Source organism: Nycticebus coucang, chromosome 4 (genome assembly GCF_027406575.1).
Source record: "Nycticebus coucang isolate mNycCou1 chromosome 4, mNycCou1.pri, whole genome shotgun sequence".
NCBI classification, from domain to species: domain Eukaryota; kingdom Metazoa; phylum Chordata; class Mammalia; order Primates; family Lorisidae; genus Nycticebus; species Nycticebus coucang.
This window is the reverse complement of record NC_069783.1, coordinates 25,968,399-25,995,871: the sequence shown is the minus strand read 5'-3', so window position 1 is coordinate 25,995,871 and position 27,473 is coordinate 25,968,399. Positions and strand designations below refer to the sequence as shown.

Sequence of the window (27,473 nt, the reverse complement as noted above, 5' to 3'; positions counted from 1 at the left end):
TGACTCGCCTAAGAGCTAAAATCTATTCTCCTTAGAAAGAGTTCCTGCCAGCAGTGATTCTCTGCAGATAACAAGAAAGTTCCCTATATAATTTACAAAAAATAAAATAAAAATCTTGGGTGATTCCTATGTGCCTTTCCATTGGGCACCTGTCTATCACCCTTGTTTTAGGGAATTACTAGTCTATACAGTGGATAAACATTTGGCATATAATATATCTTTCATTTAAAGTAAATAACAAAGGAAATTCTTTTGCAGCATACTAGTTCAGATATCCAGCCCTGCCACCTCTGCCTTAGACACTAGCTTATTCCTGGTAGGAAAAAAAGCCATCACATAACTATGCATCCTTCCCGAGCAAAGTGACAAATCAGCCAGTATATGATAAATTTGGGTTGTGTAGACAAAAATACCAGGTGCACCAGCCAAGGCATCTGCAGTGTTGGGAATCGTGCACACCAGCCTTCAGTACGGTTAGCGTCACAGAACAATTGCTCAGTTCCTTCCTTCATTTTCACAGTGTAGACCTGGCTAAAGCCCCAAGAGTGAGGCGCAACTGTTAAGGAAACAGAAATATAAATAACCCAAAGAACCTTTTATAACAGCAACTGCCTGCTGACTTTGTGGCCTAACAGCTCAAGCGACAAAGAATATAAATACAATATTGTGCAATGACTAATTACTCAAAATTTTGTGCATCAGCAGAAGTGGAACCTGTGGTTGGTGCTAATATTATCAAATGCCTTTGCTGTTTAATAATCTGATAGTTCTATATTATTTAGCGTGCATTTTTCATGGAGAACAATGATTTTATTTCAAGTACCTCTCACTGAAATAAAAAAGCAGCTGTTAGAAGATGAACATTTGGCAGAAAATGTTTTAGTGACTCTTTTGTAAGATACTAAATCATATTGGATTAACTCTTTTCTGTCTAGAACAGTGAAGTCACAAAGAGAAAAGATGGCTGACCACAAAAGGCAAGGCCAATCTTTAGTACCCAGTGAATCACTCACAGGCGTTTTAGTTTTAAGTGCCATTTATTCACCAATATATATATACATACAAAGCTTTCATTAATATTGCCTGAAGAATAGGCCCTTTTAAATTTCATTTTTAGCTTGCACTTAGGATTCCACTTCTCTTTCACTGATGTGGAATTCTTTAAATTATAGAATAAATTACTCCACCACAGACATTTTGGCCAGAATGGAATTTTTAGCCAGTTTTCAGTCTCCACAGGCCACTCTCATCTGCAGGTCCCCAGACAGCAGAGTGGCAGGGGCCATGGCTGGGAGCAGCACCTGCCCCTGAGCCGGAAGAGAGGCTGGATGGAGCAGCCCTCTGGTCTCCTGGCCTGTGGCCCACTTCTAGGTTGACAGTGTACGTTACATGTTCTTTAGGTACACCTAGGGGTGTACCAGTGGGTAAGTGACATCATGACATGGCTCCTGGGCTCCTGGGCACAGCCAGTTTTAGCCCAAGAACATGATTGAGCTGCTTTAATGTGACCATATTGATTCAGGGATGATGTTTACATTGTTTACATGTTAAGTAAGTAACATATAAAATTCTCTTCTTTTGGCTCAGCACCTGTAGCTCAGTGGTTAGGGTGCCGGCCATATACCCTGGGGCTGGCAGATTCGAACCCAGCCCAGGCCTGCCAAACAACAATGACAACTACAACGGAAGAATAGTCGGGCATTGTGGCAGGTGCCAGTAGTCCCAGCTATGTAGGAGGCTGAGGTAAGAGATCTCTTGAGTCCAAGAGTTTGAGGTTGCTGTGAGCTGTGATGCTACAGCACTCTACTGAGGGCGACATAGTGAAACTCTGTCTCAAAAAAAAAAAGTTTCTTCTTTTTTAAACTATGGAGCAATGTGCAAAACAAACATTTTCACCTTATCCTCAATTCCCATCACTTGTGGTGGGTAAAGATTAAAATCTTCAGAAGTGTTTTCAGTGATGACTAATGACTGCTTATGGAGTGAGGCTCAGTCTTGGGCTGAGGATGGAACGAAGTGCAGAAAAGGTGGAGATTGGAATGTCTGTTCTGTGCATTTGGTAATATAAGGCAGCACATGTTATCCCAGAACAGCCTCCTCAAAACCTGTTGTAAGTGGTCAGCCCTGAGCCCGTCACAAACTGAGGAAGCTGAGCCAGCAAACAGCCTTTGTCAATATGAACCATTGGCTGACTCGGACCAGGAGCCATTTGTCACCAGTAGTGGGACCAGATCTGTCCATAGTGCCAACCCCCGAGGGAGCCTGAGCGCCACAACCAAGTCCATTGCTGTGTGAAAGTTGAGGTGGCCAAAACACACTGCATCAGGCAGGGAGAAATTGTTTGTCTTTAACTCAGTTTTTGGTGGAACCCAAGGGACGCCACTATTATGATCATCTGTACACTTACAAATGGTTACTAAATATTTGTAGGGTACTAATAAATGAAGAATCTGGCAGTCTGGGATAAGGTTTTTCTTGTTCTATAGTAGTTGAAGTTTAATCAATATATGTATTAAAAAGTGAAAGACCAGTGTCATTTTTAATACCACTTATAGTCTTCTTTGGGCAGTGAAATGCTGCCCTGAACATATCTTAGCCCCACCTTACTTTGATTTTACACTCAACCTCCCATTGATCCTTCTGTGTTCTCATCTGTCTAAATGAAAGAAAGCTTTAGCCTCTTAAACCTCATTCCAGAAGAAATACATAATTCACGAGAAATACTGATGTCAAAGAAGAGAAGGCACACCAATTTGTGTCAGCATCTGCTGTAAATTAAAGAGAGAACAAGGAGAGTTTAATGTAATGTAGAATTGAAATTAAAATAGAACCAATATTTAGGCAGTCCTCCGCCTCTTTTTTCCCTGCTGTGACACAAAAGATTGACTTTCCCTCAGCTTGAGTACATAGTTCATTTATTTCTTTTCTACTAGGATCCCCCCTCCCAAAAAACAATGTTGCATGTTTTCCTCTGGCATCCAAAGGTACATCTTTTCACTTTTTCCATTCCATTCGCAACAGAAAATTGAGGGTAAGAAGAGTCCGTTTCCCCCTCACTTTCTGCATCATGTTTGCAGCCTAGAAAAGACCTCTGCCGTGCCAGTGTGACTAGCGCAGCCGTTGTTAATAACTCTTCATTCTTCCTCAACACTGTACTGATCCTCTCTCGTGTGGGTGTCACCCCGATGGCTTTTTTTTTAACTAGAAAATAAAAGGTTGACAATGAACACCTCACAAAGCAGTGTGTGAGGTGTTCTATATACTCAGAATTCTTTAGCACACATCCAAGAACCTCGCTCTCCCCTGCACAGCAGACACATTGGGAAACTTCACATTTAGTCCAAACTGCTGTTGTTCAGAACCTTTTTGGAGCTCTTCATTTGAATTTCCACCAGAGCGGGTGTTGTTCTTTACAATTGCCCATGGCTTTTGGCCAATGGTGGAGTTCCCTAGTTTGATCCCCCACTTTAATTACTAGTCTTGGTTTTACATGATTCACTCTTCCAGAAATAAATTCCTCAGGATAGTGGTTCCCAACATGTGGCCTCAAACTAGCAGCATTGGGCATCACCTGGGAACTGACAGGAAACGCAAATCCTGGGCCCCCACTCTAGGTTTAATAGATTAGACATTTTAGGGGTGGAGCCCAGCAATCCGTGTTGTAGCAGGCCCTGTAGGCAATTCTCAAGTTTGAGAACCATGGGCTTAGATGAAAATTGTGCTTCCTCTGAGGATATTCAGAGATGTGCTACAGATCTTGAGGGCATTCTGAAAGAGAAGTTTCAATATTTTTGAACACAGTTGGAATATCTGTATGGTTTTCCCAGAGGACTACTTTTAAGGGGCACTTGGCTTCTCATCTGGAAAGTGAAAGACCAACTCTATTTACCTAACTGAATCCCAGTGAAATTCAAATTGAATCACATCTGCACACATGCTCTGTAAACCAGAAAGTGCTGTGAAAAAGTGAAGGTCAAGTCACCCTGTAGGCAAGATTCTGGTAGTCCAAGAACTATGTCAGGGAAATGTGTGGGGAAAAGGCCTGTATTTATCATTTCCCTGGCCAGAGGTCACACAGCTAGTAAGTGGTGAAATCGGGACTTAAACCCATGACTGTCTGGCCCCAGACTATTTACTGCACTGACCCAGTTAAGAAAAATATTTTATCCAGTTGTGTGAATAGAAATAAAAATGACAAAGGGGCTTCACCCAAAGGGTGGGGCCGGAATGTAAAACCTGGTGGTTTGTTTTTTCTGTGCTGCTTGTCCACGGTTCATGAAACCCACATTTCCTGCCCAGGCTTTTACGCTCCTGGGCCTGGTCAGGACTCAGTCTCCTGCAAACAGGAACAAGGCTGAGCTCTACTGTTAGAACTTGGAAGCAGAGCAGAGCAGAACCCCCAGGCGAACCGAAGGGTGAGCCATCTCAGCAACTGGCACAGACTTCTTTGAACCTCACTCCCCTGAAGAAATTCTGACCTGAACCTAGTGCAGCCAGCAAGGCCGACTGTCCAGGTGGAATCTGGCCACCCGAGCATGATAGGACTTAGCAGGAACCCTGGTGGTTTACATTTACTCTCTCCCTTTTCTGAACCCCTTGCAATATTCTTTTTTTAAGAAGAAGAAATAATCGTTGACTTACGATTTAGTCATGTTTCATCCCCTTTGCTTCTAAAACCACAAGCATGGCTGAGGAATTCACATCCACAGTGTAGGCTCTGAAGAGCTTTGTGTAGGGAGAGGTTTTGAAAAGAAAAGACAATGGTATCTGCTTGTCAGATGGAATGCGTTAAGACATTGAGGAGGAATGCGAGGGCTTTAACTCTTAGGGTCCCTCAGCAGTTGGTAATGAGTCAGCCAGTGTGGGTACGGATTCCTAACAAATGAAGCCTCAGTGATGACATCATTCTTACAAGATCGGCTGGGGTCTGTTGTGGCCACCTAAGAAGCTCTTACTTTGGGAGTTTTCATCACATGAGATTGTTTCTCAACTACACTTAATACTCATCTTTCCTTCCAACTCATCCATTTCTTTGTCAGCTAGAATTTAGCAAACTAAGATTTTCACAAGTCTGTTTCATTGTCATCCCTCCCACAGGGCATTCTTGGGACACCCTGTGCTCCTTGCCTGATCACTCAGTACCCCTCCTGAGGTGGCACTGCACTAGGTCCCAAGATATGAGGTGATGAAGACTGTCCTCCTGCCCTCACAGGAGAGGGCAGGGAAGACCTAGCAGGGTGCCTAACCCAAGCACAGTGCTCTAGACGTAGTGCCAGGCAATAAATACGTGATGACTAAGTTAATTCCTGAGATGAGTCTTAGAAAATGAGGAGTTAGTCTAGGGAAGAGTCCAAGCCAAGAAGTTGTCATGTGTGAAGACCCATAAGTGAATAGGAAGTAAGTTCCTTAAGTAACAGGAGGAAGTGAGAGATGAAACTGGGAAAGTAGCTTTGGAAGCCTCATGTGCCTTTTTAAGGAGCTAAAATTTTATTCTAAGGAAGATAAGAGCTATTCCAAGGGCTCTCGGCATGGAAGTCAGGTGGCCAGGTTTGCAGCAGTCAAGAGAACAGCCGCCTGGAAGGGTCCAGACCAGAGGCAGGCAGTTGATATAGTCCCCTAGAGGTGAACGTGAAGTGGGCAGTGGGAGAAAGGGTAGAGATGAGAGGACAGATTTGAGAAGTATTAAGGATTTAAACTTGGCAATGGATGATCAGTTAATTATATAGGTGGGAGATATCCAGGAGACGCCCAGGTGTTCAATGTGGAGGTGCCACAAATTGAAAAGATAAGAGGCCCGTGTTCAGGTAGAGCAATGAATTCAGTTTGGTTATGATGAGTTAGATTTGCTTGCTCAACCAGGCTCACAGGTCCAAAGATAGGGGAGAGATATTGATTCAGGACTCATATTCATAGCAGTTAAAACTATATCAGTATTTGAGACACTCAGGAAATTATGGGGAATGAGAAGGACAGTGGGCCCAGGACAGAGCACAAGGAAAGACCAACATCAATGGTGTGAGAGAAATAAGAGGGACCCATGACAGAGAAGGAAGAATCAGATACAAGGGACTGAGCAAAGTCCCTTCCTGCTCTGTGCTTCTCCCCCCTCCTAAACTTTCTGCCTAAGCCCCCTGGCTGTTCTGTTCCTCCTAAGCAAGCTCTTGTGCATCCTTTACTCCCCGTACAGCCCTCACAGGTGAAAGCCACATTGTGGCTTCCGGCCATCTCCCCTACACCCCCCTGTAAAGTTGCCTGCCTCTTCAAAGCCAGCATAATTCAGTTCTAGCACCTCAACCTTCTTTCCTGATCCTTGTCTGTTTATCTAAGACTTTGGCATCTATGTCACAATTTTTCCCTCTGCCTCAATGCTGTCATCACGTAGATGACTGCAGTGCCATCCAAGTTCCCAGATGTTTTCAACTCTGGTGACTCTTCACCTCCACACCACTCCTCTCTGCTCCCATGACTTTGAGGACACTGTTGGGACCTGGAGCCACTTCAGGTCTGTGGTAACAAACCTCCCTCTTTTTCCTGACCACAACCAGCTCTCTCACCCCTCTCCTACACCATTCTCACTTGGCTTGGGTTCCCTGCATTTTCTCCTGGCCTGTTGACCCCTCCTGACCTCTGTTCCTTATCTAGGTTAGACTCTGGCTGTTCATCTGAAGTATTCTTTCCTTCTTTCCTGAAAACCTTGATTCCTCTGTACCCTTATTCTTCCTCCACACCTGACCAGGACAACTCTAGTTCCCCTTCTCTTTGTTCCTGCCCTAAGCACATAGGGGAACATCACTAGGGACATACATGGTCTTTGCTCTCGCCTCCCTGTCGTTTGTCACTACAGCATACATATATAAGCTCTTCCCATGGGGAAATGAGACAATGTGAGCAGCAGCCAAAAGCCCAGTCTCTTTCCCTCAAAAGAGCTTCTCCACCTGTTCTGCTGCTGGACTCCCACACAGGTGACCTGGGTGCAAGTTCTGACTGCCATTTTCTGCCTTTCCTGTACACTGGGCAAGTTACTTAGCTTCCTTCACTCCCAATTCCCTCACCTTACATTAGGGATCACCCAGAGTTGCTGCTGGTCTCTGTGGCACTTTGTGCATATTAGAAGCCCCTCTGGACAGGCACTCAGCCTGGTAAGCTGAGCGTGGCCAGAAGGACTACACTCGCCCCCATCTGGGTGCTCCTTGGCCTAACTGTACCCCACAGGGTTCTCAAGAAAAACAAAAGCTGTCACAAAGCACCCAGGACAGCCTGACTCAGCAGAACCCCAGAAAAAAGAGCTAATGCTGACAACTTGGACTCAGGTTAAGATGTAGCTGTGCTCGCTGGACGGCAGATTTCACCATTGTCATGTGTTTATTGCCAGCTCCACGGGATGTCTCTCAGCTGAGAGCAGAGCCCTGAAACTAGGACATGGGCTGAGTGAGTTCAGTGAGGAAGCAGAGCCACAGTCACAGGCAAGGGCCCAGGCAAGCAAGGGGCAATGTCAGGAAGGGAGAAGGGGGCAGTTGGACAGAGGGGATGGGACGTGAGACCGCCTCAGGTCTTAGCAGCAGCAGCTGCCCACCCCAACCCATGCCCCAGCTGGGGGTGCTGTCCTGAGGGGCTCCTCCCCTCGGGGTCCTGAGTGTTATCCCCACCCCACCCCACGAGAAGGCTCAGGGGTTCTATTGGGCATGTGTTGCTGGTCTTTCACTTCACTGGTACTCCACCAGCCTCCACGGGTACCACAGCCCAAAACTTCTCAGAATCCAGGAGGGCACAGGTCCTCAAGAAGGCAGGATAACCCTCATTATTAATCTGAATAAAATAAAAATAAATATACAAAATTTTTTTAAAGAAGGCAGGGATTTCAGAATGCTACATCTATTCTGCAAGAGCTGCTCTTCCTTAAGAGGAAATCATTGTGAGAAAGGCAATGAATAGTAGCCACATGGGTATTTTATTGAGGGAAGATGAATTATGCCATCACCCCTTTTGGCACAAAAATAATTTTCAGTAAAAGGTTAAAGCCATCATGTTGTATCAATGAGAACTATTCCATTATTCCAAGAATGATTGATTGGAAAGTACTTTACTTACAGGAAAATCACAGTGATACAATACAGCTTCCACTTTTAAAGCACTTTCCATTAAAAAAAAAATCATAGCCGTGTATAAAAATAGTTATACTGAAGATGTGAATCAAGCCAAGTAATTTATTGGCACTTGAAAGCTTTGTGGTATAAATAGATTCAACAATGAGAAAGATTATCAAGTCACTCTGGGCCGCAGCAACCTAAGCTCCATTTTCACTAGTACATAAGAAAGCCACGTGTAGTTCACCAAGGGCCATCTGGCCACCTTGGAAGAGATCACAGGAAGGGAAGGACATGATGAAACTGGGACTAATAGGTCAGGTCACCTCAGAGCTTGCGGTGAAGCAGTGGGTGAGACAGAGGGGAGAGAGAAGTGGTCTCTGCCCTGAAGAGTTCGCAGACTGTCCCATACAGCGGGCCTATCCTCAGTGGTCTTAAGTACAGACAGTATGACATCTCTGTCGAAAGAGAAAGGGAAAGATTCTTTTCAGCCTGCCGATTTCCCTCCTTTTGCCTCCCTCCTTGCCTGCTGCCTCCCATGAATACTCACTGGGTGGTGTAATGGGAACACAGCATGGATGGGAAGTGCGCCTCTGCCATTTACCAGCTCTGTGACCCTGGACAAATTACTGAATATCTCTGAAACCCAATACCCGCAAGTTTCCAGGGTGAGATATGGGGGCCGTGCTAAACATGAAATGAGGTCAGGGGACTTTGTGAGCACCCAGCTGGCTGCCTCCTGATGCACAGCAAACAATGCAAGTTCACTCCCTTCCTTACCCTTCCACCCTCTGGAAGGAGAAGCCATTTCCACCCCTTGCATGCTTAAATTTCAAAGAACTTTTCCACTGTTGGATGTAACGTGATTTCAGACCGGCTGTCATGTCTTTGAGCTGGTGGCCCCTGTCGGCCAGGAGCTGCCTCGTTTCTTTGTGTTTTTGGACTCAGTGGTCCGACTGCTGCCCTTTGTGAAGAAAAACATGGAACCCACTGCATCCCACATCTAAGAGAGACGTCAGCAAGCATTAACGGGCTACTCCTAAGGGAGCATATAACACAGGGGAGTCACCGGGGAAAGATTTCTGACCTCTCGTAAGTGTGTGACATGTGGGGGCTGCCTCAGAGTTCTTGGTTGAAAACAAAAGAAACCAGCTGTGGTCTGGCATGGGGACACTGGATACCACCCCAGAGATGCTGCCACTAACATCCCAGGCCTCAGTTGTCTGCAGTCACCATCACAGTCAGGAAGTGTTCCTCTCAGTCCCCTCAACCTCCAGGAGTGTCACTGCCTTGGTAGGACTACAGGCTTGAGCCACCGAATCTCGATGAGAGATGGTATTCCTAAATGTAGGGAAGAGCTCTCAATTTATTCACCCCAACTTGAAGCAGATGCCCACTTAATTAAAAAGAAAAATCATTCAGAAGCAGAAATTGGCCCATTAGTAAATCCATGAGTGACTGATGTTGATTTTTTTTTGACACAGTGTTTCACTTTGTCGACCTGGGTAGAATGCTATGGTGTTATCACAGCTCACAGCAACCTCAAGTCTTGGGCTCAAGTGATCCTCTTGCCTCAGTCTCCTGAGTAGCTGGGACTACAGTCGTGCACATCGTGCTCAGCTCGTTTTTCTATTTTTAGTAGAGATGGGGGTCTCACTTTTGCTCAAGCTGGTCTCGAACTCCCTACCTCAAGCAATCCACCCAGCTCAGCCTTCCAGAGTTCTAGGATTACAGGTTTGTGCCCCAGCCCCAACTTACTTTTTTAAAAAGTTAAGATTTTTACTTCTATATTATTAAAGAATATTGATCTGTTTTTTTTTTTAATTTTCTTGTACTGTCATTGATCTGATTTTGGTATCATGGGATGCTGGCCTCATGAAATGATTTGGGAAATGTTCCCTTGCCTCTTCTATTCTCTGAAAGAGTTTGTGTAGCATTAGGATTATTTCTTACTTAAATGCTTGCAAGAATTCTCCAGTGAAGACTTTCTTTGAGGGAAGCTCCCTATTTTTAATACAAGAGTCGCTATCAACACAGTGTGTAGCACTAAGAATGAAGGGAAATCATGTTGTGAAGGTCACTGCTGCTGAGTAACATTCCCCGCACACAAAATTCTACCAAGCACTGTGTTGCCCTGGCTTTGGCCAGAGAGGAAATCAACTTAAGTAATTTCAATAGTGTGTTTTCACATATAGGTACAATATTTTTTAAACTTTCTTTAAAATCTTGCCTGCAGCCAAATAAATATCACACTTGCTAACAAAGGGATATGTGAAACTGATTTCTGTCTGTGATGCTAGAATGTCTCCCCTCAGCTTTGTACCTTTGCTTCAGACATGCCACAGGTAAAGGTGAGGGAAGACAGAGGCCTGGCGTACCTATTCATTACACATTTTTATTATCTTAATTTTTTGAAGAAATATTACAAGCTTGTAACAAATCAAATATAGAAGTATATGAAGGAAGTTGGGCACAGTGGCTGTAATCCTAGCACTCTGAGAGGCCGAGGCAGGTCAATCACTCAAGAATCTCTACTAAAAATTAAAAACTGGCTCAGTGCCTGTAGCTCAAGTGGCTAGGGTGCCAGCCACATACACCAGAGCTGGTGGGTTCGAATCCAGCCTGGGCCTACCAAACAACAATGACAACTACAACCAAAACATAGCCGGGCATTGTGGCAGGCGCCTGTAGTCCCAGCTACTTGGGAGGCTGAGGCAAGAGAATCGCTTAAGCCCAAAAGTTGGAGGTTGCTGTGAGCTGTGACACCATGGCACTCTACCCAAGGTGACAGCTTGAGATTGTCTCAAAAATAATAATAATAAAATAAAATAAAAATGAAAAACTGAGGCCAGAGGATCGCTTGAGCCCAATAGTTTGAGATTACAGTAAGCCATGACACCACAGCACTCTACCAACAGGCGACAAAGTGAGAAAGTATATAAAGGGAAAAAAGGTATATAAAGGGAAAAAAGAATATTGGCCCTACACCTTACACATGAAATGAATATTAACAATTTGGTACATATCTTTACTCTCTTTTCTCTATTTTTCCTAAGAAAACAACCAAGTGCAGTAGTTTGTGCCTATAAGCCCCACTATTTGGGAGGTTGAGGCAGGAGAATTGCTTGAGGCCTGGAGTTCAAAACCAGTGTGGGCAACACAGTGAGACACCTTCCCCCAAAGTTTTAAAAAACCAAATTAGCTGGGCACAATGGGGTGTGCCTAGAGTTCCAGCTACTCAGGAAGCTGAAGCAGAAGGATTGCTCAAGCCAAGGAGTTCAGGACCAACCTAGTGATACAGAAAGACTTTGTCTCTCCCACCCACCCCCCAAAAAACCGTTTATTCACATACATAAATAAGCATTTTTCTTTTTTCCTTCTTTTGTTTTTTCCTCCAAAATGGGATTATGTTGAAACATTTTTTAACTTAACTAATGGACATTTCTCCAGGCATATATATACATTGCTAACCTTTTCTTATAGCTGCATGATTTTCTGTAATAAGAACATGCCAAAGTTTATTCATCCATTCTCCTATTTGATAGACAATGAGATTGTTCCCAGTGTTTTGCCTTTGGAAACCATGCAACAGTAAGCATCCTTGTGCGGTATCTCTACCTTACAGGTGCTTTTATTTGTGTAGGAAGCTTCTCGGGAGGACTGCGGAGTCAAAGTGCATACACATTTCTGGTCATTAAGCATATTTTCATATGTGTAGTGTTCATTGAAGGTCTATATCTTTATCCATTTTTTCCCAGCAGTTTGAAGATGTTCTTTGAATATTAAAGATATGTCGTATGTACTATGAGAATTTTCATCAGTCTATGCTTTCTCTTTTGGTTTTTCTTATAGTGTCTTTGGTCATATAATTTTTTTAAATGTTTATAAAATTAAAATCTTTTTTTCATTATGAATTTTTGTATTTACTGACTTGTGTCTTCCTTGCCTGGGGTTATACATCTAAATTTTCAACTTACTATTTTAGTATTTTTATATTTTAAGCCTCTACCTGGAACTTAATTTTGTATATAATATCAAAAGGAATCAAGACTTAGAATCTTAAGAGTTTGCCATAACCCTTCCTATCTTGTGGCATTTCCCATAGTTTCATAAACACCATCTACCCAGCTCACAGTTGCCCTAGTTTCGGACCTTTCTCATGTCACGCTGCAAACCAAGGGAGGAAAGGAACCATGTGTGTCTCTTTCTCCGCTGCATCCTCCGGGAAAAATGGATAAACATTGCAAAGCACCTACCATAGTGCCTGACACATTTTAGGCCCTCGGAAAACATTTATGGGAGGAAGGAAAAGTGTTGAATCCACATCTTATTTACTATGACTCTTTGGCAAGTTTAATATTGATTGCTTTATCTGTGTAAGCAGGGGGAAATGTCATTCTCCTTAAAGCCATTCACTGTGTCATGAGCTCACTCTGTTCCTTCCTGCTCTTGTGTTTTTGTTCTTTGAGACCTGCTTTCTCTCTATAAATCTGGCTCATTTTTTAAGGACTCCCTCCTTCAAGGAAGCTTTCTTCAAACCTCTTCTCAAAAGCATTTACAAACTCTGCCACACTATTTAGCATTTTATCCACAATGGATTTTAATCATTTTCCAGAACCATCACTGTGCTTGGCACACATAGCCCATTATACATCAAGATTTATTATGAAAGCTCTTAGGTATGAGGAACCAGCAAATGGGGAAAAATTGGAAAATGACCCTGAAAGGTTCTGAATACCAGAGTGATTTTTCAAGTGAGACTGTATGATCATATTTAAATTGAACACAATTTTTAGATAACACATGAATAAGCATTGCCCTGTCCAAAGGCAGAGGTCCACAGCTTTTCTTACGGTGTTTTCTATTTCCATGGTCCCTCCATGGCCTTCACCAACTTGGACCTTTGGAGTTTCACAGATGCAAAGATAGCTGATGTGCCCCTATATTTAGTTGGAAAATAACATCAAATGGCTTTTCCCTCTTTCTGCATGCATTTCTAATGGAGAAATGGCTAATTCTAGGGCTTGGGCAGGGAATATACAACATGAGCCTGGAGCATCTTGTAATGCCAGAAAGTACTTAAAAACAAAACAATGGGGATATTTCAAAGGAACGCAGAGCGAACTGAAAAATGGCCAAAGCTGGAACAATTTGAGCAACAAAACAATATTGGCTTATGGCCCAAAGAATCCAAAGATCCACAGTTCATACTGATAAAAGTGATTCAGTAAATAAATGGTGGAGGAAACAAATCTATAAAGAGGAATTATAATTTTTTTTCTGTGAGACAGAGTCTCACTATGTCACCCTTGGTAGAGTGCTGTAGTATCACAGTTCACAGCAACCTCAAACTCTTGGGCTTAAGCAATTCTCTTGTGTCAGCCTCCCAAGTACCTGAGACTACAGGTGCCCGCTACTATGCCCAGCTATTTTTTTGTTGCACTTGTCATGGTGCTGGATTCGAACCCACCTGCCTCGGTGTATGTGGCCAGTGCCCTAACCACTGAGCACAAGAGCTGAGCCAAATTACAAATAATTTATGTAGATATTCCACCCTCAAGAAGATAGAGTATATGATAACTTCAGAGCATAATTCACCACCCCTCACGAGTAGAATACACTTGGTGACTTGGTTCTAAAGAGTTCAATATGAAAAGAGGGAACAAAGTAACTTCCCAGTGGAGAAAGGGACTCCTTCCCTGGCAAGGACTACGATAGCCAGGTGATCAAGGCTGAGCTGACATCCTCAGTGGTAAGTCACTTACATCAAGTAGTAAGTATAGTATTATGATAGTAAAATCCAATAAAGTATGGCATTAACAATACATCAGTATTATTTTATTAGTTGTGATAAGTGTACCACAGTAGTATAGTAACAGAACTGGGCACAGGATATATGGAAACTATGTACTATTCTTGTACCTTTTCTGTAAATCTAAAACTAACCTAAAATAAAAAGTTTATTTAAATATTTTAACTTGGCTCGGCACCTGTGGCTTAAGTGGCTAAGGCGCCAGCCACATACACCTGAGCTGGCGGGTGCCTGTAGTCCGCCTGTGATAAAGTATGGAGTTAACTTAATATTTCAATATTATTAGTTGTGATAAATGTGTAACAGAATTGGGCACAGGATATATGGAAACTATGATACTATTCTTGTACATTTTCTGTAAATCTAAAACTATCCTAAAATGAAAGTTTAAATATTTTTAAAATATAAAGTTTAGGCAACAGATTGACTACACGCTTATTTCCACAACTGTGTTTTTAACTGCAGGGTGCTGGTGACAGCTTCGTGGGAGCTTTGGCCTTCTACCTGGCTTACTACCCCAATCTGCCAATGGAAGAAATGCTCAAGAGATCCAATTTCATTGCAGCAGTCAGTGTCCAGGCTACAGGAACACAGTCATCTTATCCATACAAAAAAGACCTTCCAGTTTCTCTGTTTTGACTGCTATTAGCCCCAAAATTAGACTTGGTACTTGGGAGTGGCCATTCCTGGCTAACACTAGAAAATGTCCTCTTCTCCTTTCTTTGCAGATTTTGTTCATTTACTTAAAGTCATGCTCAGCTTTCGTTTGTTTACAATGATGATTCCTTTGCTTTATATGCATTTGCAAGAGCCAATTAAAGATCCCACAACCAAGATCTGTACAAATATTACCACTATCGGGGACCAGCAAACTTAATCACCAATTAATAATGTACTAGGTACTCCATATAGCAGGACTGTAGACAACATTGTCTAGAGCCAGAACAGAGAATATTAAATAAGGGAAGGGAACATATATATTGAATGTCTCAAGCACTTTTTAAAGAGAGGCAGCTGATACTCAGCATTAGCTTAGTGTTGTCAAACTCTTTTTTTGTAAGTGAAGCCAGAAGTCTGGCTATTTATTGAAATCTTTCAATATTAGCAACTGATTGTTTAAAAAGGTAGCCACCACCTGTGGACTACACTCAGCGCATAGGCTGAATAAACAAGTCACTTGTTAAACCAGCTTTCATAGGAAAGCAATCCATACATGTCACAGACCCTTTACATTGGCTTAGGTAGGGATCACATGAAATATTTCGCTTGTAACCCAAAACCATTTGGTACTTTTTCAGCCTAAAAATAGCCAAGATCTCACCTACCAGAACTTTTAACAAGATGCCATAAAATAGCTGATTGACTTTAATGCCACAAGGCCCAAGGCTGAACAACCATCTGTATCTTTTTTTTTTTTTTTTTAGAGACAGAGTCTCACTTTATGGCCCTTGGTAGAGTGCCGTGGCATCACACAGCTCACAGCAACCTCCAGCTCCTGGGCTTAAGCGATTCTCTTACCTCAGCCTCCCGAGTAGCTGGGACTACAGGTGCCCGCCATAGCACCTGGCTATTTTTTTTTGTTGCAGTTTGGCCGGGGCTGGGTTTGAACCCGCCACCCTCGGCATATGGGGCCAACGCCCTACTCACTGAGCCACAGGCGCTGCCCAACCATCTGTATCTTATTCTATAGCCAGAGAGTTGCCTCTTCTATTTCCTCCAGAGACACAGACTGGGCCGAGGGAAGGAAACACCATTATTTTGGGATAGCACTGGTTTCTCAATGCTTTTGGCCAGGGTGGGCACTCTATCATTCTTTCAAACACATACTCTAAATGGGATAGGCAGTGAACCAGCAGAGCTTAAAATATGAACTGATCCTTCTTACTTTCAACTAGAAATTTGACCAAAAAAAAACAACAATTTTCCTGTAGGAAACAACAGTCTGAATGAGAACGTAGAAGTATGAATCTGGGTAGGGAAAAGGGGGTGGTGCCTGTGGCTCAAGGAGTAGGGCGCCGGCCCCATATACCAGAGGTGGTGGGTTCAAAGCTGGCCCTGGCCAAAAACTGAAAAAAAAAGAAAGAAAGAATGGGTAGGAAAAAGGTCCTTATCTGAACATTAGGAATTATCCATGGAATTTCCAAGCTAGCTAGCTATGTAGCGCCATTGTGCCTCTGTGGCAGTGCCTTTATGGAAATACGCTATAGTTCCTCTAATTTTAAAAGAAAAGAAAAATCTAGGGGATAAAGGAAACCAAACTGTACTAGAAAATCCTAGATACTGCTTTGGTGACATGAGACTGAGGGTATGGACCCAGGGACATTTTCCCTAATTATAAAGGCACAAATCAAAAATAGAAGTTCTATTGGTTTCTTTTTTGTTACTAGGCTCACCTCTTATCATTCCTACTGATGCTTCTGTCATTACACAGGAGTTTCTTCAAGATCATTCTGGAGTGTTACTCTGCCTTTTTCCATATATGAAGTATAAAGAGGAATAGGCTGGAAACTCTTGCATAGGTGTCATTATGGAAAACTTTCTTTTAATACATGAAACAATGATTATTTTTTAGTAATGTGGTTGATTTTTAAAAATTCAGATAGTGGATAAAAACATCATTAAGAGACAATAGCATAGGCTATTTTAAATTTTTTTATTAAGGCCTATAAAAATAGCCAGAAAGATAAATAAGTGTGATGCAATGATATCTGTCCTAATATGAAGAACTTTCTTTGACTACATTGTTTTCCTTCACAATGGCCTTCAAATCACAAGAGGCAGTGACTCTGTGCCATTTCCTCTTCTTTTATTACATACTGCAGGATTTCTGAATCAGTATCCCCGCCCTCAGTCTTCTCATTTATAAATCAAATTCATTTTCAATCCATTGTTTAAAGGGAGCGTATTTTTTTCTCTTCCACGAAGAGGACTCTTTTTCTCACTATAGGGGTAGAAAAAAAGAACTGTAGCAGAATATTTTAACATATCATCACCATTTTTATTGAAAATACCAGACCATAAGCCCTTTCCTTTCTCTTAGTTTACTATTCCTTTCACATGAGAAGGTAGCTTGTTTGCAAACTCAGTTTCTCCATCCCAGAGGCCAGAGAAGACTAGAGAAAATGGTTAGGGCCTCTGCTCATCAAATTTGACCTTGGTACCCCCACAAGGTCAAATTTCCAGCAATGTGAAATATTCATACTTAAAAGGGGGGGAGTGCTGCCCATAGTTCAGTGGGTAGGGCGCCAGCGACATACACCGAGGCTGGTGGGTTTGAACCCAGCCCAGGCCAGCTAAACAACAATGACAACTACAACAAAAAAATAGCCAGGCATTCTGGTAGGTGCCTGTAGTCCCAGCTACTTGGGAGGCTGAGGCAAGAGAATCGCTTAAGCCCCAAGACTTTGAGGTTGCTGTGAGCTGTAACATCACAGCACTCTACCCAGGGTGACAGCTTGAGACTCTGTCTCAAAAAAAAAAAAAAAAAAAAATTTTTTTTGAGGACAAAAATGGAAATACTGAATGCCTTCACCCAGGTAATGTCCACTCATAAGAGTTAAGCAAGGACATACTAGGTAGAAGCTGGACTCCAGAAAAAGAACAGCAAAACCTGAGCAGACCACATGAGAAAAGGCAGCTTGATTGAAAGAGTAAATAAATACACATTAAATCTCTACTTCCCAGAGATGGTTTCATATACTCAAATACAGATTTTTTTATAGTTTAGTTATAGAATATTATAACAAAAATATCATTGTTGCAAATATAACAGAGCACAGTTCTCGGAAACAAAACCAAACCCAAAAGTACTATCTGCCTAGATGAAAGATTGGAGACTTGACGCTGGGTAATAAGGCTTTTACAATTCCTACAATGCCCTACAGCACTCCATTAACTTCCAACATCTCTCTCTGTCTCACACACTCACAAACCCCCACCCCAACTAATTCTTCTTTGCTAAAACACACATCCACACGAATGCATCCAAGGAAGATCCAGGAACTCCAATACTATGACATAACAACTCCTCACTGGTCCCTACCACACAAAGAGATTTTAGCTTTGTTTTTCTCTTCTTCTACAATCAATATGGATACTCACATGATATTCCCAAATTTAGAGTGAAATAAGCTATTTTAGAGTTAAACAAGCTAATTCTCACATCCATCCCTAACAGAACTAGAGTTGGACTGGAATTCTATATTTTTTTAAACTCCTCAGACAATTCTGATGGGCACCTTGATTTAAGAATCATTAACCACTGAACAGAATTTTTCATACAATATTAGTAAAAACATAATATATATATCATATATTTGGGATATTTTTAACATTCTTCAAATCATCTAAAAAGTAGCCCCAACCCTCCTAAGATTCCAAGGAAGACTATAATGCATTACAAGACAGTAGTAAAGAACCAAACAATGTTATTAATTACAAGAAATATTCCCCCCATGGCTTTCTACAGAGAATGAAAAAGTAAGTAAAAAAGGGAACCTGTCTCACTGATAAGTAATCAGGAGACTGCTTAAATAACCCCAAACAGGAGTAACTGATTAAGATTCAAAGAGCATTCTGAAGCTAAGATGTGCTAAAAGTAAAATAATAAAATAAAAATAAAAAGATTCATAGAGCAAGGCCTTATTTAATAAAATTATCTTAATAGGCCGGGCAAGGTAGCTCATGCCTATAATCCTCACACTCTGGGAAGCTGCGGTGGGTGGATCGCCTGAGCTCAGTAGTTCAAGACTAGCCTAACAAGAGTGAAACCCTGTCTTTACTAAAAACAGAAAAACTAGCAGGACATTGTAGAGGGTGTCTGTTGTCCCAGCTACAGGGGAACTAAAACAAGAGGATCACTTGAGCCCAAGAGTTTGAGGTTGATGCCATGGCCCTCAAAGTGACTATTAGAGACTCTGTCTCAAAAAAAATTTTTTTTAATTAATTCACTGCATTAATTCATTTAATTCAAAGAATCTTTTAAGTCCATAGAACTGTGCTAGGCAATATAGAGTTGACAAAAGGGTAAGAGTCCCCGATTTAATACATCAACACATTATGAGGTGCCCATAAAAATGTCCAGTAAAACCCCACAGGAATCCAAAGATTAAAAGGGACAGGAATGGTGACAGATGTCATAGGATAAAAAGTATGGCCCCTGGGGCGGCACCTCTGGCTCAGTGGGTAGGGCACTGGCCCCATATACCGAGGGTGGCGGGTTCAAACCCAGCCCCGGCCAAACTGCAACAAAAAAATTGCTGGGTGTTGTGGCGGGCGCCTGTAGTCCCAGCTACTCTGGAGGCTGAGACAAGTGAATTGCCTAAGCCCAGGAGTTGGAGGTTGCTGTGAGCTGTGTGACGCCACAGCACTCTACCAAGGGTGATAAAGTGAGACTCTGTCTCTACAAAAAAAAAAAGTATGGCCCCTGAAGAAGGAATAACATTTGAATAAACAGGAATGGGCATCTGGTTTAGAGGAGTGGTGGTTGGAGGCAGGAATGACATTATGGGAGTCCATGGCCTTGAATGCTAGGCTTACCACAGAAATAGGTTCTGATTTTTAAAAAAAAAAGTTTTAGGAAGATTAAGCCCATGTAACAGAAAAAGAGACTTGGAGTGAGAAATGCTGGGTTCAAACCTTAACTCCACCATCTGTCAGCTGTGTCCCTGGGCAAATTTCTCAAAATACTCCACCCTCAGTGTCCTTTCCTGTGAAAGAGAGAACTCCATCTCCCTCCCAGGGTTGTTGCCAGATACACAGTGAGCACTCCATACATGTTAGTTGAGTTGAAACTACACACTGCTACCCATGATCATAAACAGAAATTAATTTTATGTCAAAACATTTGCTGCTTCATTCATAGAAGAATGAATCTGTCAAGTTCTTTCCCTACATCTAAATAAAATCTTATCTGCTTTAATTAAAGTCTATATTATCTTGCTTAGTCATCCAAGGAATTAAAACTGACAAGTTTTCATTCTCTTTATGATAAACCTTTACATATTTAGCAAACTTTAATAAGCTTATGCCTAGCCTTTAATCCTTCCTCCTTGGAAATTAGCATCAAGTTTCATATGAGGAAAAGGAGTTTGAAAAGACAAACTGGCTCTTGCTATAGACTGTACTATGACATAGTTTCAAATAAGGCAGTTTTCCCACATTTCCTTACCTATTTCCTTCATAAAGCAGACCAACAATAGAATGTCCTCAAACTAACAATTTACTCACTGCAATAAAATATGGTGGGAGAACTGCCAAGTTATTTGGTACCCTGGGCATTGGGGGCAGGCCCCCAAGCAAACATCTTCACCATGAAAGACTACAGGCATTCAGTAGGTGGGCAGAAAGCCAGGCAGTCTGCTATCCCAGAACATTCTCTTCTTCAGAAAAGACAAAGTTGTGCTGTGAAAGCTCAGACCGTTCATCAGAAAAGTTCTAATCTTCAGTTTGAAATTTATATATGAATCTTTTCTCCGACTCTGAACTTAATGAGCAGAACTATTTATGCCTATATTCCTTCCTAATCTCAAATTTTAAAATCCAACTGACATATTAAGTTCCTAATACTTCCATAGTAAGGATGAAAATTTAAATATATTTTCATACTTAACACATTAACTGTCATATGAGCTATATTTAACTTATTCTAGTTTTGAGCCCATGAACCATGTATGTAGCATAACTCACACATGTCTTGATCTATCTTAACACTGTGGCCCCAAGCAAAAAAACATTTTTTCTAATTTGGCAGTCAATGTGTTAAAATATCCTAAAAGGTTATTCAATCAACATTTATTAATGTTCTACAAATTTCTAAACGTAAACTCTAAAAGAGTTAAAAAAACATTCGTTGTGAAGTTCATCTCTGAATTTTCACTAGCTGACACAAAGAGATCAGGAGAGAAACATACCAATCCAGTATCTTATTTCAATATCAAACATAATAATTTTTCCACCATATGGTTATCCTGAAATTTAGACTCCTAATCATCAGGTACAAACCCAGGAATCCCTTTTCATTACAACAAATAACTGTTAAGTCTGAACGCCATAAAAAAAGCAGAGAATTTTATTTCTGTTAAATGGAACTCAAGAAATTTTAAGCTTAGGGGCGCCTGTACCTCAGTGGTAGAGTGCCAGCCATATGCTCTGGGGCTGGTGGGTTCAAACCTGGTCCAGGCCTGCTAAACTAAGAAAAAAAAAGAAAAAACATTTGAAGCTGACAACTGTGTATCTCACAGCCATTTATGAATAAAAATGCCTGCTCAGCTAATCACATTGGCTCATGCCTTGTAACCCTAACGCTCTGGGAGGCCAAGATGGGCAGACTGTTTAAGCTCAGGAGTTCACCACTGGCCTGAACAAGAGTAAGACCCCTGTCTCTACTAAAAATAGAAAAATTAGCTTGGTGGTATGGCAGGTGCCTATCATTCCAGCTACTCGGGAGGCTGAGGCAGGAGAATCACTTGAATCCAAGAGTTTGAGGTTGCTGTGAGTTATGACATCACGGGACTCTATCGGGGGCCAAAGAGAGAGACTCTGTCTCAGGGAGGGGGTGGGTGGGGAAAAAGCCTGCTCATGTTATTACAGCCCTATTTTATTTATTTGTGTATTTATTTTTTAGAGACAGAGTCTCACTTTGTTGCCCTCGGCAGAGTGCCGTGGCATCACAGCTCACAGCAACCTCCAGGAGATTCTCTTGCCTCAGCCTCCCAAGTAGCTGGGACTACAGGCACCCACCACAATGCCCAGCTATTTTGTTGTTGTTGCAGTTTGGCTGGGGCCGGGTTCGAACCTGCCACCCTTTGTATATGGGGCTGGCGCCCTACTCACTGAACCACAGGCACCACCCTTTATTTTTATTTTTAATATTACAGCCCAATTTTTAAATTTTTTAATAGAGGCAGGGTCTCTGTCACCCAGGCTAGAAAGCAGTGGCATCATCATAGCCCACTGTAGCCTTAATCTGGGCTCAAGCAATCCTCCTACCTTAGCTCCTAAGTAGCTGAGATTACAGGCACCTTGCACCATGCCTGGCGGTCCTTATCTTATTAAGAAGCAATTAATATAAACAACACAAAAATAAAATGAACAAATAAAAAAACAATATCATATGTTTGATGAATTAAGACTACACTGTCAAAGAGGCTAAAAAACTACCAGAGATATTCAGATGTTCAGTCTGGAAAGGGGGCAAGAGGCCTTGAAAGCATTTGAATCTACTGTAGACTTACCAACTGGATCATAACGCAAAACAGTCAACTTCTCTCGTAAGCGGCTTCTCTTGACGTTAAAGAAATAGCCTGTTCCAGCTTGGCTCAACATTTTCACCAGAATATGTCTAAGACAAAAAAGTAAGCTGTTAGCTTGTATAACATAGAGAAACCATGTCTCTACAAAAAAATCAGCCAAGCACTGGTGGCACACGCCTGTAGTCCCAGTTACTCAGGAAGCTGAGGCAGGAGGACCACTTGAGCCTGGGAGATTGAAGTTGCAATGAACTACATTAGCACCACTGCACTCCAGACTGGGTGACAGAGACTGTACCTCAAAAAAGAAAAATAAAGTAAGCTGTTACATGTACAAGCTTAGGAAAGAGACTAAAATCACTCATAGGAGAGTAACACACTCTTGAGAAATCTGTGGAGTTAATAGTAGTTGTGGGACATGATGTGGCCCTAAGAAGGTTCAGTTTTAAGACAGACGTTTTCCATAAAACACAATTTCAATGCTTCTGAATCTCAAGGGTTTGTTCCACTACACAGAGTTGCTTGGTAATGACCCAGCCAAAACAATAAGAACAACCAAGCCACACTATAGGAGTAACCTCAGATACCCACCTCTCTTGAGAAGCAGAAGTCAGAAGGAGGAAAATACAAAAAGTATTGGTAATCACAGCTGGCTAGTCAGGAGACTGTAAAGATGGCTGTCTCAGAAGAGCCCCCCTTTTCCAAGGTACAAATGGTAAGAGTATAATCAGGAAGGGGAAAAAAGGAGGCTGAAACTTTGATTGCAAATGTGCAAAACCATGTATCACTTCATATGTTATTTAAGTAAGAATCACCCAAAGCAGAAAATCCACATTTGCCTCACTAGACCTTTTAACACCCTTACTGTTTTTACTTCTTCACATGTTTTGCCTCCCCACGAAGACCGTGTTGTTTTATTCCTCAGGTAATCCCAAAACAAATCTGAAGCAACTAAATTACACATCATCCCATTACCTTCAATGTTCAACACAGGGCCTCATAAGAAACATAAAGTATTTGTCAATTAAGACAGGCAATACTAATATATTCAACAAACATCTGACAAGTATCTATTAAGTGCTTAATCTGTAGAAAGCACCATGTATTTCCCAATACACTATAAAGCTGTGTCTGTGTCCTCCAGGACAGATGAGGTGAGTTGATATATGAGGTCTATAAGACAAGACATACATAACAAATGTCACAAGAAGGGTACAAAGTACATGAGAGGCCAAGAATACCTCTATATAAACCAAAGGCATGGAATTTCTACGAACCTGAGGGTGAAGTATTCTGACATAAATAACTAGATTGTAGGGAAAGTTACATGAATCACTACCAGATACTGGGGGAGAAGCACTAACATACATGTTTTCATTAATTTTAATCCAAAAGAAATTCTAGTTTTAAAAGGTTTTTTGGGGTGGCGCCTGTGGCTCAGTCGGTAGGGCGCCAGCCCCATATACCGAGGGTGGTGGGTTCAAACCCGGCCCTGGCCAAACTGCAACCAAAAAATAGCCAGGCGTTGTGGCGGGCGCCTGTAGTCGCAGCTACTCGGGAGACTGAGGCAAGAGAATCGCTTAAGCCCAGGAGTTGGAGGTTGCTATGAGCTGTGTGAGGCCACGGCCCTCTACCGAGGGCCATAAAGTGAGACTCTGTCTCTACAAAAAGAAAAAAAAGAAAGGTTTTTTGACGTCTTGGGTTGTAAGCCAAGGCTGCTTTAGAATTTTCCTATTTTAAACATCTAAAATCTTCAGTAATTGTCTACAAAATTTATTTTGAATACCAATTTGGTATTTTTAGTCTCTCTGGTATAACAGGGAATCTTTAATCTTTGCTATTTTTGAAATGCTTATACCATGAATGCAAAGGATTACAAAACTCATTAAAAATGTCTTCTATGATTTAATCACATCACAGCTTGTTTTGCTAGATCCCTGTAGTGAGTTTCAGACAAATGGCTCCTGGTCCTCAATATGAGGAAAAAGAAATGTGGTAGTCTAAATAGACTTTTGTTTATTTAGGAACAAGACAGTAAGCTCAAAAATTCTGGGACAAGGAACAACAGGACGGGCTCATTTAAGTGAAGTATTTGGATGCTCACTGAAATAGCTCAGTTGAGGGCAGCACCTGTGGCTATGAGTAGGGCACCAGCCCCATATACCGAGGGTCAGGGGGGTTCAAACCCGGCCTGGCCAAACTGCAACAAAAAATAGCTGGGCATTGTGGCCAGGGCCTGTGGTCCCAGCTCCTGGGAGGCTGAGGCAAGAGAATCGCCTAAGCCCAAGAGCTGGAGGTTGCTGTGAGCTGTGTCGCCACTGCACTCTACAGTGGGCTACCGAGTGAAACAGTCTCAAAAAACAAATTCCAAGCCTTTAGACAAAGCTTCATTTCCTTAACCAATTACATACTAAAGAATAAACAAAAAAAAAAAATAGCTCAGTTGAGTAAGAAGAAATATATTTTTTGAAAGAGTTCATACAGACAAAATAATTAGCTAAGTCATCTTCAAACCAACTTTTAAGAAATCAAGGCCAAATGCTTAGTTTAATATAAGGATGTATTGGGAGCAGACTAACAAATCTAAAACAAGTTTTAAAAAAGAAAAATACTCACTTTGACTTGCTCTTGGCAACTTTTTTGCAGACAGGAAAGGTCGGAAGAGAAAATAAAAATATAAATTGATTATTTTTTTATGGAAAGTTCATATAAATGTTAGTAACATCCAAAAACATTTAACCAATTAAGTATGCCATGCGTTGTCAGGTAACTATTCCCTCGATGTCATTAGGATTAAACAAAAGATAAAAAGAACCAATCAGACCAACACAATTCTGGAAGTAATAACTTGCCCAATCTCATTTCAGTTAGACTGACTACCTTTTAAATCATTTTAAAGTAATATCTCTCCATTCTTTCCTCTTCTAAGGTGCAAATATTTGCATCGGAACAAACTTCATGTGGTAAGTTAATTTTTGCAAAAGCAACCATCACTTCAAGTGGACAAAGGTAAACTAAATCTAACCGGGAGATCGGCCAAGTTCAAGGAAGAGCCCTGACTCGGGAGCGAGAAGGCGTCTTTAACCGCCCAGCTGAATCTCGGGCAATTCACTGCCCCTCTCGGGATCAGTTTCCTCATCTTTAGAGTGAGAAATAGGAGGGCTAGAAATTCTGAGGTCCTTCCCAGTTCGAACGTCCAGTAATTCAGATGACACATCCCTATGCAGGGCTGGACGAAAGCGCCCCACAACTCCCGACCAATCCCCAAGAACCTGGAAACCCCAACAGAAGCCCAACACCGCAGACCCGCAGGAGTCTACAGCCGGCGCAGGAGGCGCACCGCGGGGCATGCCGGGCGCTGTAGTCCTGGAGGCCTAGGAAGTCCACAGAGCAAATTCCCGGCCGCTTCGCACTTTCCGCAACATCCCGGGGCCCGCCTGCCACGGCTCCCCGCCCTTGCTATGGCTCCTGCCGCCGCCTTTAGCCACACTTACAGAAGACCGAGGAGAGGAACATGGAGATTGCACCTGTGAAACTTCCGTAATAAGTCCCAATCTTCCCCAACAAACAACTGCTTCCGGGGCATGGGTCGGTTCCGGAAGAGGACGGCTGGACGTTGCCCGAAGCCACGCCCTCCACCTGGAACCAGCAAATCGCCTGGCTTTTGTCTTGGTGGAGGTTGAAATACCCTGTTAGCTTTCAGGTTTTATGCCCCAGTCCCCGTCTCTTGTTTCTACTTCAGTTTTAGGTGCTTCCAAACTTATTTCATTAAGTAATCGTAAACACCTGCGTTTAGAGTCGCAGGAACTATATGTTGTACAATGGCCCCTGTGGCCTATCAGGCCCCCACGTAGTGTCTTAAAATGTTGCCCCCACGGACCCAATTCCATCTGGGCCTGGTTAAGGCCTACTTTAAGTCTCTTTGGAGTTAGGAACTCCACCTGAGTATCCCCATTTCTTAATTATCTGTTGGGTTTCTAGGAGACTAGGACGCTGTGCATCTCGTTCCAGTGCCTGACTGGGAGCTGAATAATTGAGATTTGGAGCACTCATGTAGCTTCCCTAATATTACAAAACTAGAAAGTGACAGAGTCAGAATTCAAACCTCGATTTTGCTTTTCCCTGTAAACATTTAGACCTACCACTTGCCATTGGTAATTCTTAAGGTCTCAAAGGAGCCTGGACTCCTGCAACACCAGGAACCTAATTGATGACTTCATTTCTCAAATAATGATCAAGACTTTTGAATTTTTTCTAATCTGTGGTTTGATCTATATAATAACTCTTACAGACATGAGGAATAAGATTCGATTGCATGGATTGTCTTCACTGAAAGTAAATAAAATTACTTTTTAAAAAATACTAGGGCCGGGCGGAGTAGCTCATGCCTGTCATCCCAGCACTTCTGAGATCAGGAGTTCCAGACCAGCCTGAGCAAGAGCGAGACCCAGTCTCTTAAAATAGCTGGGCATAGTGGCAGGCGCCTGTAGTCCCAGCTACTTCGGAGGCTGAGGCAAGAGGATTGCTTGAGCCCAAGTTTGAGGTTGCTGTGAGCTGTGACGCCACAGTGTTCTACCCAGGGTAACAAAGTGAGATTCTGTCTCAAAAAAAAAAAAAAGAAAGAAAGAAAAGAAAAGAAAAAGAAAATTCAGCTGTCTAGTACAATTCAACTTTTAAAATTAGGACTGTCCTTTTCCCTTTAGGGAAAATTAATAGATTTCTCACCTCTAATAATTACTGATACTTACCATCCCATAACCTGAATCCAACAACTGAGCACCTTTCCAGTGCCCAAACCCTTCTTTAAGCAATTCGGCTGCTGGCAAAAAAAGAGCTTCAGGTATTCAAGAGGGGAAGGTCCTTTATCTGGGAAATTCCTTTAAGAGATTTATAAGTGAAGAACACAAGACTGGAAGCCAAGGAACATGAATTTAGTTCTTGTTCTATTCCTTAGAAAGTCACTTTACCTACGGTGCATCTTACAAGGGTACATGTGAAACTTAGTAAATGTAGAATATAAATGTCTTAACACAATAACTAAGAAAATGCCAGGAAGGCTATGTTAACCAGTGTGATGAAAATATGTCAAACGGTCTATAAAACCAGTATATGGTGCCCCATGATCGCATTAATGTACACAGCTATGATTTAATAAAAAAAAAAAAGTCACTTTCACTTTTCGGGCCTTAATTTCATACTCAGTGTGGGCGTTGGATCAACAAACTTTTACCTTATGGTTCTCATCCCTGACGGTGCATCAGCCACTTATGATCTTCAAAAGCTACAAATGACAAGGGTTAGGCCCAGAGCCTGTACAGTACATTTCCC

The 27,473-nt window shown here is 42.1% G+C and overlaps 2 protein-coding genes across 4 annotated transcripts in view; one reads left to right on the top strand and one right to left on the bottom strand.

The window, feature by feature from the left end:
• Window positions 1-14,648, top strand: part of RBKS (ribokinase) — a 114,564-nt gene extending 99,916 nt beyond the window's left edge. For all 3 annotated transcript variants that reach the window (XM_053587210.1, XM_053587208.1, XM_053587209.1), the window contains one exon: window positions 14,362-14,648. In XM_053587210.1, the coding sequence (XP_053443185.1) occupies window positions 14,362-14,535 (174 nt within the window). In that variant the 3' untranslated portion in view covers window positions 14,536-14,648. The remainder of the gene's footprint in view (window positions 1-14,361) is intronic.
• A 1,887-nt stretch (window positions 14,649-16,535) lies between these two features.
• On the bottom strand, window positions 16,536-25,757 carry MRPL33 (mitochondrial ribosomal protein L33). The gene is made up of 4 exons (XM_053587211.1): window positions 25,640-25,757; window positions 24,762-24,780; window positions 22,131-22,237; window positions 16,536-16,837 (listed from the first exon to the last, which is right to left on the bottom strand). The coding sequence occupies exons 1-4, from the start codon at window positions 25,659-25,661 to the stop codon at window positions 16,788-16,790; spliced, it is 198 nt and encodes a 65-aa protein (XP_053443186.1). The 5' UTR covers window positions 25,662-25,757; the 3' UTR covers window positions 16,536-16,787.
• Between the last annotated feature and the right edge of the window lie 1,716 nt (window positions 25,758-27,473).